At 37.8% G+C, this 13,599-nt stretch overlaps 1 protein-coding gene across 3 annotated transcripts; it reads right to left on the reverse strand.

Moving 5' to 3' along the window:
- Nucleotides 1-1,872: 1,872 nt before the first annotated feature.
- On the reverse strand, nucleotides 1,873-12,987 carry LOC119652890 (zinc finger protein 609-like). Of its 3 annotated transcripts, XM_038057277.1 has the most exons (8): nucleotides 11,735-12,947; nucleotides 10,732-11,636; nucleotides 10,504-10,644; nucleotides 10,108-10,414; nucleotides 9,937-10,057; nucleotides 4,483-4,670; nucleotides 3,751-4,412; nucleotides 1,873-2,444 (listed from the first exon to the last, which is right to left on the reverse strand). In XM_038057277.1, the coding sequence occupies exons 1-8, from the start codon at nucleotides 12,529-12,531 to the stop codon at nucleotides 2,380-2,382; spliced, it is 3,186 nt and encodes a 1,061-aa protein (XP_037913205.1). In that variant the 5' UTR covers nucleotides 12,532-12,947; the 3' UTR covers nucleotides 1,873-2,379. The 3 variants fall into 3 exon arrangements, with proteins under 3 accessions (XP_037913205.1, XP_037913189.1, XP_037913197.1); XM_038057261.1 differs by having other exon boundaries at nucleotides 10,504-11,636; nucleotides 11,735-12,987; XM_038057269.1 differs by having other exon boundaries at nucleotides 1,873-2,438; nucleotides 10,504-11,636; nucleotides 11,735-12,941.
- Nucleotides 12,988-13,599: the final 612 nt, after the last annotated feature.

The raw sequence follows: 13,599 nt of genomic DNA on the forward strand, positions 1-13,599 counted from the left end.
GAAAGAAGGCCGGTCTAGGCCTGCCTTAATAAGGAACTCTAGACATCCTGGTTTTGAGCCGAGGTCCACCAATTCGATATCCCTAAAAGCGTCCTGACCTACCCCATCGCTCCACCTCAAGCAGAGTCTGCCTCATCTTCTTTTTCTACCATAGACATTGCCCTTATAGATTTTCCGGGGTGGATCGTCCTCATCCATACGGATTCAGTGACCCGCCCACGTAGAGATCACCTGAGATCTAATCGATGGAATCGGAATGGGCCGGAAAAGAGACCCGTTTTTGGGCGCTCCTCCATGCCGTAATTCTGACGAAGTTAAGGCATTTCCAGCAAGAGGCGGAATGGTTGCTTGCCCCACAGTTTACGCACTTGGGAGTTTCGTCAGACGCCTGGAATCATTTATCTGGTCGGTGATTTCGCCACATTTGACGCAGCGATACTGGAGGTCTCAGTTCGATGCCACCCGACCGACCTATCACCTTATCGGGGTGAAATGATCGATCTCGAAAGGTTAGTCAAAGGTGACTAGTCACAGGCTCAATTTGATGGACAGCTCGTTCCAGATGTTTTGGGTTTCGAGATCCACTGCAATCTCCTGTGAAGGATAGGTGTGATCCAGACCACATTCAATGAGTGACGTGGTTATCTGCAAAGGGGGAGTATACGTTAAGAACTTCGCCTTCTTTTCCACATGTAGCGGTGTAGTCCTCTTTAAATTTAAGGAGCATTTGATGATTGAAGTCTTTTGATTTCTTTTCCAGGTACCTGTGGTAGTTGATGTTGCTGTTTCCGTGGCACTGAGATTTGCTGCATGTTACTAAGTTTGGATGCAGAGATAGTACAGGGTGCTTCTTTCTGTGGCGCTGTTGTCATGGCGTTGATTTGCTTGGGGTCATACGTTGATTTAATTGATGCCTGGAGAAAGGCGGATTAAACGCTCCAGGGAATTTTTCTTATTTAGGGCCTCATCTAGCTTATTCAGTAGGCCCTTGTTCTGACTCCTGAGGAAAGCTATTTCGTTGTCGACGTCAGGGGTTTGACCATACCGTCCGAGTCATAGCTTGCGTCAAACACCTCGGCCATGGTCACGACCGTGTTCATCGCGGTGCGTTCCCGTATTTGGGCTGCATCTCTTCAGTAGCCTGCTTAACGTGGTTTTTAGGAAGTTTGTTGAACTTTTTCCTATACTGTTTTTTTCCTGTTGTTTTAACTTTAACTTCGTAATTTTACAAGGCAGTCATAGTTCGCACACTGACGGAAAAAAACAATAACAAAGATTCATTGTGGCGTGACTATAAATTCAGCTTATTTGTGATGGTAGAAAGTCATTCTTATGAAAGACAATGCGCTGCGTGGCAAACTACCAACTATTATATACTCCCAAACTGAAAGATATGCTCCTAAGAAAAATTATTTTATTTTCATTGTTAGCTGGTCTGCTTATCAAACTACCCAGTATTGTTGGCAATACAAATACTTTTAAAATCAATGCGTGCTCGCGGTATTTCTAGCAAAAGTTTTTAGAAATTAAAACTCAACACCATCTCTGCCACTAGTGGTAGTTTTTTTCCTTCCGCATATATATATACACCCGGTACTGAAGAAGGGAACAAGTTGTTCCTGAAACATGGATATATGCCAAAAGAAAAAAAATACTACTAGCGACGGAGACGATGCTGAATTTAAATTTGCAAATACTTTGCTGTCGAAAGCTTTTAAGGGTCAATTTTTCGATCGTGTACTTCTTAGGCACTATTTCGATATTAGATTGATAAATGGACTTTCGACGTAGCAACACCCCTAGCAGGGGAATTTTAAACTATAAATAAATGCTTGAAACCAATTAAAATTCAAAAATAAAACCCAAAGTAAATAGTTTTCGAAAACAATATAATTTCTCCAATAAAAGCTATTATAACATAACTACTATACATAGAATCCTGCGATGAGCCCCTTGGGCCTGACTTGCAGTTGGCGTTTTTTCGAAAATTTAGAACAAAATTAAAAATTAATATAAAGTCGAAATCAGAAATGATATAATTTTTCATTTTGTTCATTAAAGTTGGAATCTACTTCTTTAAGAAGAAATTGTCCTCTTCGTTATTTCTTATTGAAATATTTAATAATTTTATTTCATAATTAATACCTCCGTATTAATATTTGAATAAAAAGTAAAAGCCAACTTAATGTCCCGAAAATCCAACCCTCCAACCATTTACGAGTTCATCGCAGAATATAAATATAAATAATGTTACTTTTGATACTATCTTACTATTAATATTATCTCTAGTGTCCTTAAAAAAGCTTAAGATAGTTTATCACAAGTCTGACGGAGATTCGACGCAATGGCCTCTATTCTGAGAGAGAATAAAAGCAATTATCATTTCGTTTGTCTTGGAGAAAATTGTGCTATTATTGGATTTGTTGTATTTTGTTGACCTGAAACTAGAAGCAATAAATTAATTCACAAATAAAATGTCATAAAACGAGAACTTCTCTAAATTTCGTGTGTCTTTTTTATGTCAAAATATGATGCCCTATGCTACGGTCAGTTTACATGAAAGACGTAAGTTTACCTGTTTGTTAATCCCTTTCTTGCACGGCATTTTTCAAAACCCTACATGAATTCTTCTGTTTAATTTCATGACAGTGTAAATTTTTTTTCCTTACAGATGATTTTAATTTTGAAAGCAAAAAAATAATCTAAGGGGCCTATTAGGACTGTAACGTAGGAGATTAAATTCCTGTGGAGTTGTAGACTTGAGCTAGTCCAGTAGCTCGGCGATTCAGGTTTGAAAGGTTTTGCGTATTTGTTATATATTTTAGTGGGTATTTGTCTAATTTGTACCTAACTTGTAATGTCTATACATTTATTATGTCAGATCTCTCACTTTAGTGTGGTACTTACATTCAACATCTTAAATTGCAGTAAATTTGCACAAAAGCGACACAGAACCTTCAGAAGGTTTTGTTTTACACCGACGCAGATGTTTGGATTGGAGCTAAGTATTCGCGAAACCCACCTTGCACTAATAATCTATGTAGAATGCTAAAAATTTGTTTTTGAAAGTCCAGTCTCTGCTGCAATTCTTTTAGTTTTTGTGGACGATCACACAACATAATATTTTTCACAAATTGAGTATTTTCCGGGGATTGTCACTGTTGCAGGACCTTCTTCACGTCGATCATCTTTCAACCATTCTCTTCCGTAACCAAAACACTTAGAGCAGTTTTTTATTGTTGCATATGAAAGACAAGAGTCACTGTAATCGACATTCATCCTTTCTTGATCCTTTCCACTGGCTTAAGAGCTTCCTTTGTAAACAACTTTATAACCACATGGTAATTGAATTTTAGACATTATTAAAAATTGCTCGACTACAATGTTTTTATGGACCTCTCAAAAATAAAGTAGTTAACGTAATAAGTGGGAACTTCCCACACTACATTCTGCCTTTTGTAAGTACCTATTGGGTGAAGGAGGAAAACTACGGCTACCATCTAGATACTATGCGAGGCTACGAACTCATGGACCGCTCTATTTATTTTGATTTTTTAATTTTTTTCTGATTAGGTAATTCCTGAGAATGGTTCCTACCTCAGAAGAGGTAAAGATCCTTCCCAACGGGAGCAACTGTTTTCGGAGAAAATGAGCAGACAGTAATTTTAATAAAAAAGGCACAACAATATTCAACGTATTGAGAAGGGTTTTATCTGTTATTTTAGTGTAATAGAACTATAAATTGCTTACCTTCATATGACCCTGTGTAAACAGGATAGCTTAATCCAACGTGTGTATGATGATGCGTATGGAAATGTGTAGATGCTCTATTAGTTGCAGCAGCACTTTGCATACGATTTGGGTCCATTCTTTGGCTAGAATTCACGGCATTCGCATTCGTTGAAGTCTGAGCAGGACTTGTTGTTGGGTTCAGATAACCAGCCATTTGATTCGGAGCCGAAAAATTGGGATTATACTGATTATATTGAGAGTTCGGCATTACTTGTCCCATGTTACTTTTCGTTTGATCGGTAGTCAAAGGATATCTTGGATAGTACTGCGCATTATAGGAAGGGTATTGTGGGTAGGGAGAATTATATCCGTAATTCGGATTCAAGTAGTTACTTTGAGGCACAAATTGAGGTGGGCCTAATGGGCGATTGATCGAGGGCGGTGGAGGTTCTTGCTTATTCACTCCGGTCTTCTCTTCTTTGACACTCTGATTTGTAGCTATTTGACTTTGGTTCCTATAGTGAACTTGGTCATAAGGATTTTGTACATTTGCAAATGATTGTTGTTGTTGCCCCGGTTGGTTACTCGGAAAATTTCGTCCTGATTCAGTACTTGACACAGTGTGACTTTTCACCTTATCCTCTTGAGAAACTCTGTTGTTTTGGCTTGACTGATCATTGCTAAAAATTTGTTATTGAAAATTGATAAATGTGAGTGTATAAGTATGTTATTCCCATTTTTTTTAAATACCTTTGTTGAATACTTGGAGGAGCAATTTGTTTAGCTTGATCAGAGCTTTTTGGTGGCAGACTGTGGTGAGGTTGCTGTTGTTGGGATGACGTCAATACCGAATCCTTAGTATGCACATTCAACGAAGTCTCATTGGATACACTGTCCTTTTCTTTTGAAATTACTTCTAGTTGAGCTGACTTTGGAACCTAAATAAAAGAAATAAAAATTCGAGCATTTTTCTTTATCTTGAAAGACATTTGTATATACGTGAAAAATCCCCATTCTAAAAACTTTTTCAAAAACTTGGCAAACTACACGTTTTTCCTAGGTTTTATTTATAGCATAGGTACCTGCTTCCAGCTCATGTTTGCGCAAGCATAAAATGAGGAGTAAGTGTCGAATAACTCGCCAGCCGAAATTGTGTTGGAAAAGAATAACCTAGTGCTAACTCCTTCATTTTGTTTTTATTCATATTGCAAAAGAAAAATATTCTACAAGTTTCTATAGTGTAATAGGTGTTGAATATTGATTTCTTATTAAAACCAAAAAAAAACACAATTTGAAAAATCAGATTTATTTTTTCGTCTGATTGTATAGATCCCCTTAAGAATACGTACGCTATTATTTCCTTATTTATAGATACAGAGTTCAGTCAATCAGGATGTCAATTCTTTATTATATAAACCAAAGCGCAGCTGCATTTTAGTGCCAGTCCGTGTTGAATACCAATTGTCAAAAATAATTTGAAGCAATATTTTTCCCTTGTAATAAAAAGGGCCTAAAACTGAGCCCAGCCCAGATAGTTAGGCACCTAAAAGTTACGAAGTCATTCGTAGCAAAATGGGTTAGTAGGTTTGAAAGTCATTAGAAAGTCGGAGATGTTCTTGAGAGGGGGTCAAATTGGGGTACTATTATTGGTAGTGTGTATTAGTAGGCCGCATTGCACCGAGCAAGCGCTGATCCGTCTATGATCAGCCAAGCATAGATCAGGCCTGAGTGAACTGGGGTAGGGGCTTTGTCCCCTTTAGTACACCCGTTCGTAACTATTGGAACATGTGCTGGTATGATCAATAGGTACACTATAACCAGTAAATGGACCATAATAGTTCTTCAAGGACACGTTGCGACTTTCCTTTAACAGAATAATAATAATGTGCTGGTAGAAACTTCCATGGAGAACGAAAATTACATAACTGATGCGCTCGAGAAACTTCTCGATCGTATGTCGATGTTCATTAAGGAAGCGGCCTCTTACCACTCCTCTTTGTTCTTGTTATGGACACTGTCACACGGAACTTCCAACGCTTAGCGCCCTATATACTGCTTTATGTCGATGATGTTTTCCAAGCTGAGTTTTTGACGACCGATCCAATTGAAACAGGCACTATCATTCTCAATGGCAGTGACCTGTCCAGAACTGAGAGATTTAAATACCTCCAGTCAATTCTATCAGCCAATGGAGAATTGCGCTATGAATTTGTTCCACGCATTAGAGCAACCTGGATGAAGTGGGGTTCCAAAACTAATGTTCTTTGTGATCGACGTATTTAACAGACGTTTCAAATCTAAAATTAACCATAATGTCGTCCGCCCTGTCTCCCTCTATGGTTCTGAATGTTTACTTTTGAAGATATGGCGTTGGAATAGTGGCGTGACACGCCTTGATCACATGCGAAATAAGGATATCCGATCCACCGATCGTGGAAGAATTGCGAGAAAAGTGTCTTCGATGGTATCGTAACGTAATTCTCGTTAACGAGAATTTACTTATCATGATTGGTCTGAACATCGAAGTGGATGGTAAGTGACCAAAAGGCCGTCCTAAACAACAAAGGCTTGATACATTTGAGGAGGATTTGGAAGCCTTGCGACTGCATCCACATCAGACGTTTGATAGAACATTACGACGAACCGACCTCGCTTGTGAACAGCAAGAGAAGATGCGTGAAAAGGATAAGAAATCGGGTCCCTTGCTGAGAGCAGTGCAAGCTCAAAATGGATCACAGATAGCCCGTTACAGGCGAACTTAGGAAAAAAGAAAGGAAGAAGACGCATCTAAAGAAGACTTCACTTCAAAAGAAGGCGAAGAGGGACAAGAAGCAACAACACGCCGCGTCGTCAGAGAAACCTCTGCATAAAATTAAAGCGGACACGAATGATGGAACACCAAAAGAAAAGGTGGGGAAACGAAAGAGGACTAGACAGACGAGAAGGCAAAATTTTTACGAAAGTCCTCAGCAAAATTCATTATAGTTCATTAAAGCCCAAAGTTAGGCAGAAGTGTCTTATATTCGGAAAACGAAGACAAGAAACAAAGGTGCGTTCTGCGATGCGGAAAAGGGGCTACTCTGAGAGAGAGTTCATAGCCTAGAACCTGTCGGGGACCTGATAGGAGGGTTACATGCCGAAAATGCAGCCAGGTAGGTCGTAAAGCGAAAAAGGTTGCATGCTGTGCAGGGATTGTCGCACGTCTGATGAGAACGCTATGCAGGCGTGGCAAGTACCGGAAGACTTCTGGGAAAGCGAACATCAATGTATCGTCCTTGAAGTGGTTATTGCAAAATCGGAACTCCTTTGATAATGATTGTACCTAGCAACGGAACGGAAGAATGTTATTTTATATATACTCTATGGGAACGAAGAGGAAACAACATTTACACGCCCGTGGTCATTCTATCAAACAAAAGGAAACTATTTTTATCTGCCCCAACCTTAAATAAGTCGGAATACTGGAGTCCCGGATGGGACCTGTGAGGAACCTAACAGCCGATTCGTTATCCACGATGACGATAGCGGAGGACGTGGAAGTGTAACTTTTCAAAGTACATGAAGGATTACTTTATGGTTCAAGGATAGCTGATTAACAGATAACTAACGAAAAGTGGTATTTTTTAATCGAAAACGTTGAAGCTCGTTTTCTAGTCTTTTTATTTTCAAATTGGAAGGCGTAATTGGAGAAAAACTAATGAACCTTCTGGAATGCATTAAAATCTATTCTCGTTAGTATTTGAACTTTGACAATTTCCGATTTTTTACCAAGTCGAAGTAGGTTTCTGTTTCTGAAAAAAATGTTTCTTTTTCAAATCGCCAAAAAGTTAAAAAAGACTTCTCCAGATTTTTTTTAGTTCGCTCAAAAGAAAAAAAAGTGATAATGCAAACTCTACTCGCTTTTTTTGTGTCAGCGAAAAATTTTGAATTGTATCTTTCACGACATCGGGAACTCCAGCGATACGACCTTCTAGAAATTTCCATGCCACTCAAATGTTATGGAGATATTTTAATAGAAAAGAAAAACGTTTTTTGAACCTTTCAAATATATATCTTAAAATACATAAAAAGCTTTGCTAAGCCCAATTGATTTTTACCTCATCAAAAAAAACGGGAAAAACCTTTTTTAGGACCTCCGAAAGCATGCATCAGTTTTTTGCAATTTGAGGGAGGAAAATCTATAATTAAGGGCAAAATAACTTCAATTTCCCATTGCAGGATATTAGATAATTGCGAATTGAAACAATGATGTTCTAAGATCTGATGATGATGATCTAATATGACTCTTCGTCACGCAGTGACTGCAGTAGCGTAGATAATGTATTAAAATGTTTAAGGTTAATAATCCCAAAGATTATTTGTTTGCTTTTTAAGGTTTTGTGTGAAACAAAACCTTATTAGAATCGATTCGATGTCTGTCTGTCCGTCTGTCTGTCTGTCTGTCTGTCTGTCTGTCTGTCTGTCTGTCTGTCTGTCCGTCTGTCTGTCTGTTTGTCTGTCTGTCTGTCACAGCCGATTTATTCGGAAACGGCTAAATCGATTGTCACGAAAATTGGTAGGAGTATGTAATCTGCCGTTCCCTTTACATGCAGCGACTGACGCCATTTTGTGTTAAGTTTAAGGGGGGCTCCCCATACATGTGAAAGGAGGGTGCAAAATTTTTTTTTATAAAATGTGGCCATGTAGGGTATCAAATGAAAGGTCTCAATTAGTACTTTTCGAAACTGGCTCAATATTTGATATGGGGTGAAACATAGGGGAGTGAGGGCTCAAAATATGACCCCCAAAAAGTGTAACAGGTCTCGTTCTCAGAACCTATCCAACCGAAAAATCTGAAAAAAATCTCAATAGTGCATCTCTACGAAGTCTAGGCCTCAAAATATATCCGGTGCCGATATCTGTACAAATAAAGTTAATAATAGTATATTTCCACATTTTAGAAATTTACCCGACACCCCCCTTATGTTCATCCCAGAAGCACAAAATTTGGCATGGGTATAATGAAGAATATAGTGCACAATTTGGTCAAGTTTCAAGAAAATCCAACTATTATTAACAAAGTTATAGGGGGTAAAACTTTACCATGTTTCGTGAATTTCATGCACTCTACACCTAACCTGAATGACGTCATCATTAGATATCAATTCGTCAATACCACAACGAAATGAGTTCTTAAGAATGGGGTCGCAAAGAATTATTTTGTTTTAGTTTTTTAGTCATTTGCATATATCAATTACTCCAACCAGACATGTTTGTATGTAGGTATATAGTATATGCGTGCTAATGAACTTTGCGGGTAGAGCCTAATTCAGATAGATATAAGAAGTAAATCGGAAATATGGGTACGATCAATTTATATACACATGCACGTATGTACAGTATTCGAAAATAGGCAGTTTGTTTGTTTAGGGTGAGCGTAACATCTACGGCTGTAATATGTACGTATGTCTCGTAATTTTGTCGCTGTATACGGGTAGAAAAATGTGCGTTGATAAGATGAACACAAAACCTTTATACCCGAAGCACGAGCTTCCAGTATTCCGACTTGTTTATTTTAGACTACAGACAGCCATAAATAATTTTTAAAATAACCAGAAATAAAGATTGAAGGTTTGAATGTTGATACTGAAAAAGGGCCCTACTGTCTATTGGTAGCAGTTGAATTGCAATTTGAAAGGCGATTGGAACTGCCATTTTTCCATCCGTTGAATACGCTAAGGCCTGAGCTGCAAGTCGAGCTGTACGTCGACTTTATGTCAAATTTCTACCAATTTCAAACAATATGAATATATACAATATATGAAACTTTACAAATCAATCGTACTGAGATTTGGTGGCATTTAATTCATTAACTAATTTCCACTCTTGCAAACGGTCCTTACATTTTATTTTTTATTGATCCTTTTGAATTATTAATAAGAACTACCCTCAGTTAAATTAAATGCTTCTCAAGCTTGAGGGGCATAGCAGGCAATGTAATTCAGAATGTTTTATAATCCTTTGATATTTATCTATAATTGAAATGGCGTGTAAAAGCCTCATTAGCATTTAACACCTTACAAGGAAAACCAAATTAAGCTTGGGCCCCTTTACCTTTAATAGGAGGCTCCCGAGTCATTAAAATGAATATTTATTGATGAATAAAACGCCCTTTAAAGTGTTCAACGCACTAATACTTTCTTTAAAACCTATCAAATTTCTTACCTGTCTTCCTGAATCTTTATCACTTGATTCTTCTTTCTTGGAAGAAACATTGGAATTTTCAAGTGTTCTATGATCCTCTGTGGTGGGATTCACATTTAAGAAAAACCCGGAATTCACTAAACTGAAATGAAAAATAATTAATAATTTGCAAATTCAGTTAAAATCGCTTACTTATAAGGATTTATAAATGTTGAACTTGTCGTGCAAGGTAAATTACCACGAGCCCCAAACAAGGGTGCTCCTGTGCTCGCCACTTTGTCATTGTTTGAAGATTGCTCTGAGTTGAGCGATACAGGCGGATTTATAATCGGCGGCATGACTGAAGTTGGAGGATTTACAATTGGCGGGATGACTGGACTTATATTATATCCTTGATGTTGTTGCTGGGGTTGATATGCATTCAGCCCATTGCCCAAATTCAAGTTACCATCTAATTCTTGTAGTGGCATTTTAGATTCCGTAGATTTTATTATTTTATCTAAATGAATATAAAAGATATCACTAATTGTAACCAAGAAGAAAGCAAAAGAAAGTTTTCGTCATTGGGAGTGCAGCTCTTCCCCTTACCAATAAAATCTGTATTAGCAAATGGCACGGAATCATCAGAAATATCACTATATGCCGGGCTTCCGGGGCAAGCACGAGAAGATGAATTGCATTCTATCGTTGGTGTTTTTGGCGTCACTTCTTTATTGTTATCAGATAATCCTATAAATGTTAAACATGCGGTATAAAAAGTGTCAAAATTCATAGCCTTTGTAAGGCCACGTTTTCGACATAAAGCAAAGTTTTTACCTGATTGATCTGGCTGCACGTCTCCGAATAGATTTTTCTTAATTTTCTCAAAATCGCTTCCAGAGGTGCTAGCGGGCAAAGCCATATTGCAGTGCTCATTTGGCAAACGTGCAGTGATTTTAATTTCTAACTGATCTTTGGTAGCATCGTACACAAATTCTTTATCGTAGATTTCAACACATTTATCATCTATTGAAGCATCTTTCTGAGGCAATTCATTTTCTTTATTGCAAGCTTGAGAATTAGTATCTTCTGTAGATGATGATACACAATTAATTCCATTGACCCCATCTATAGATTCCCCAACAGATGAGGATAACTGATTACGTTCTAGTACTCCTCGCGGCGGAGAGGGTTCCTTGCTTGAAACGACATCCAACGATTCCAAAGATTGCCTCGAATCTTCATCAAAGCAATCAGCTTTATGTGCACGACTCTGATGATATCGCAAACCGTGGGCATTCTTGTACCTTTTTTTGCAACCCGATTCGGGGCACTCCAACAGAACCGGTGAAATCGCACATGGAGCAACTGGTTGACGGCTATTATTCGGAATTTCAACTTGTAATCCCGTTATGGGATTGACGAGACTGTGCATTTGACTGGAGTCATCTAAGAATGATTCGTCCCTGAACTTCTGCATATCTAAACGAGGTGATGCAGGCCTTTTTAATGAATCTAGATTTTCGAATTCTGGTATTCCTCCTACTCGTCTACCTCGTACTCTATTGGTGCTGCTACGAGTTTTAGAATTTAACTGCAAGCATTGATTATATTTCAACCTATTTATTGGAAGTTTTATTGTACTTACAGGGCTGTTAACATCGGGTCCATATGTTGCACTTCGACGTTTTGCACGACCAGCACGTGTTCGACAATCCCATTCTTCGTTTCCTCCATTGGGCCTAGTTAAAATTCAGATTTATGTTCATATGTAGATGCGATAGTAGAAAGGAAAATTTAATTGTTTGGCAATGATCAAATTGTCAAAAATTGCGCTCACCTTGGAGGAGCCCAGGCATGCCTTGTGCTATCTAATAGAGTTCCAATATATGGTTTTCCTCTCCAAGTAGCATTCACAACCAATATCCCGTCTTCCGTCTCATGCCAAACAATCCCATCTAGATTTACCGATGTTCCAGGCTCACATGGTCCCAAACATTCTGGTTCCGTCAACGTCCCAAAGGAAGTCCCGACACATTGATCTATCATCTCCCCTTTTTGTCGCTTCTTAGTTTGTAAGGCTGGATTGCGATTCGCCGGCATCAACAAAGATGATTGCACTACCTTTCCACTGCCATTTTTGGCCATTGCTTCGGATAGACTGGATTCCTTTGGTGGTCCAATATCACTAAAAAAGCCGCTGCTGGAATTCTGACTATTATCTGCTCCACGATTCAGGTTTGCATGACCCAAATATGGATATTGGTGTTTAACGGGCTGAATTGAAAGTAAATTAGGAACGGGAACATTTTTCGTGGAAAACGGTGTAGGGACATTGCTACTCTCAGTAAAAACCATTGTTGGTTTGGTCTGCATAGTCGGTGTCTTGCTCCGATGTACTGAGGGCAATGACTTAGCTTCATTCTGTCTAATTTCACCAGAGCTTGATACAATACTATCCGCTTTCGTTTCTGATCCATTGGGCTCCTTACTTTTAAAGATTTTTTGTTTGGGTTCAGTTGAACTTGTCCTATCAGATGATTTGGCACGCATAATTTTCATCTTTAGACCCCCGTCGATAGTTGATTTATGATTTTTATCAGTTCCTCCACGAGACACATTTTGTTGAGATGCCATCGCTTCAGGGACTCTTTGGATTTCTTTGGTAAGTGTTATTATTTCTTGAAACTTCAAAATATGAAATTACTTTCCTGCAATGAATATATCAATATATTACTAACGACTCACTTGCAAATTTCAATTATATAGAAAGGTTCGTCGCTCCAGAAAAAATTTTCATGAGCGTTTAAAGCTAATAGGTAAATTTGTATTCTTCACGAAAGCGAACAGACAGAAATTTTTTAGAATTAGAATAGAATGATTTTTTTTAGAATGAACAGAATCTCGATTAGAATTTAGGATTCAATTGATGATGGCATTAAATAATTAACGAATAAACCCTACATTCAATAAAAACATTCTAAATAAGACAAACAACTTTTTTTAGGAATTTTTTATGAAGAATTGAATAAAGACACAAATGCGAATTTTTTACCATATATCTATTAATATCTTGAGCTTGTATATCAATTTTCCAAAAAATGTGTTTTTCGGGTGCCACCCTAGAGGACGCTGTGCAGATTTTAGAGAAAAAACGCCATTTTAGCATGCTTAATATATTATGGTTCACAAACTGGGATTATTAAAAAATATTCAAAGGAAAATTTTTGATCCCTTGTTCAACTTGTTTTTTGGAAATTTTGGTGTTTTTTCTTGGCTTCTTTAACGTGTAAACAAGTCAGGATATGGGAAGCTGGGCGCTTTGAGTATAAAAGTTTTGTGTCTTATCTGATAAATTCTCTATGCACGATTTTCCATTCGCTAAGAATACAAAATATTCCGTCATATTTTGCCAAACTCCAAGATACTCATATGTACTACCCGCAAGCTTTATTAGCACATCCATATATATGTTTACCTCGATTAGTTGACACCGATAGGGAAATTACTAAAAAGCCAACAGGGAAAACTAGAACATACCCATGGGCCGCATCGTTCATATAATTTCAGTTTATATGTTGATTTTTACCTGAAATGGGAAAGGTTGACCTTCTATAACTTCGTTAATAATAGTTGTATTATGTCTTATATTATTGCCTATAAAATAGTTATCGTTCCAATACTTGTAGTTCCTCTAAATAAAAA

Source organism: Hermetia illucens, chromosome 1 (assembly GCF_905115235.1).
Source record: "Hermetia illucens chromosome 1, iHerIll2.2.curated.20191125, whole genome shotgun sequence".
In the NCBI taxonomy this organism is placed as follows: domain Eukaryota; kingdom Metazoa; phylum Arthropoda; class Insecta; order Diptera; family Stratiomyidae; genus Hermetia; species Hermetia illucens.

Bases quoted from the DNA above. Each gene is read 5' to 3' on its own strand.
- LOC119652890 (XM_038057261.1), bottom strand. From the start codon at position 12,531: ATGGCATCTCAACAAAATGTGTCTCGTGGAGGAACTGATAAAAATCAT. The intron at 10,415-10,503 runs GTAAGGGGAAGA...ATATTCATTTAG, and splicing joins TGCTAATACAGATTTTATTG to ATAAAATAATAAAATCTACG. The intron at 4,413-4,482 runs GTATTTAAAAAA...ACAAATTTTTAG, and splicing joins CCTCCAAGTATTCAACAAAG to CAATGATCAGTCAAGCCAAA.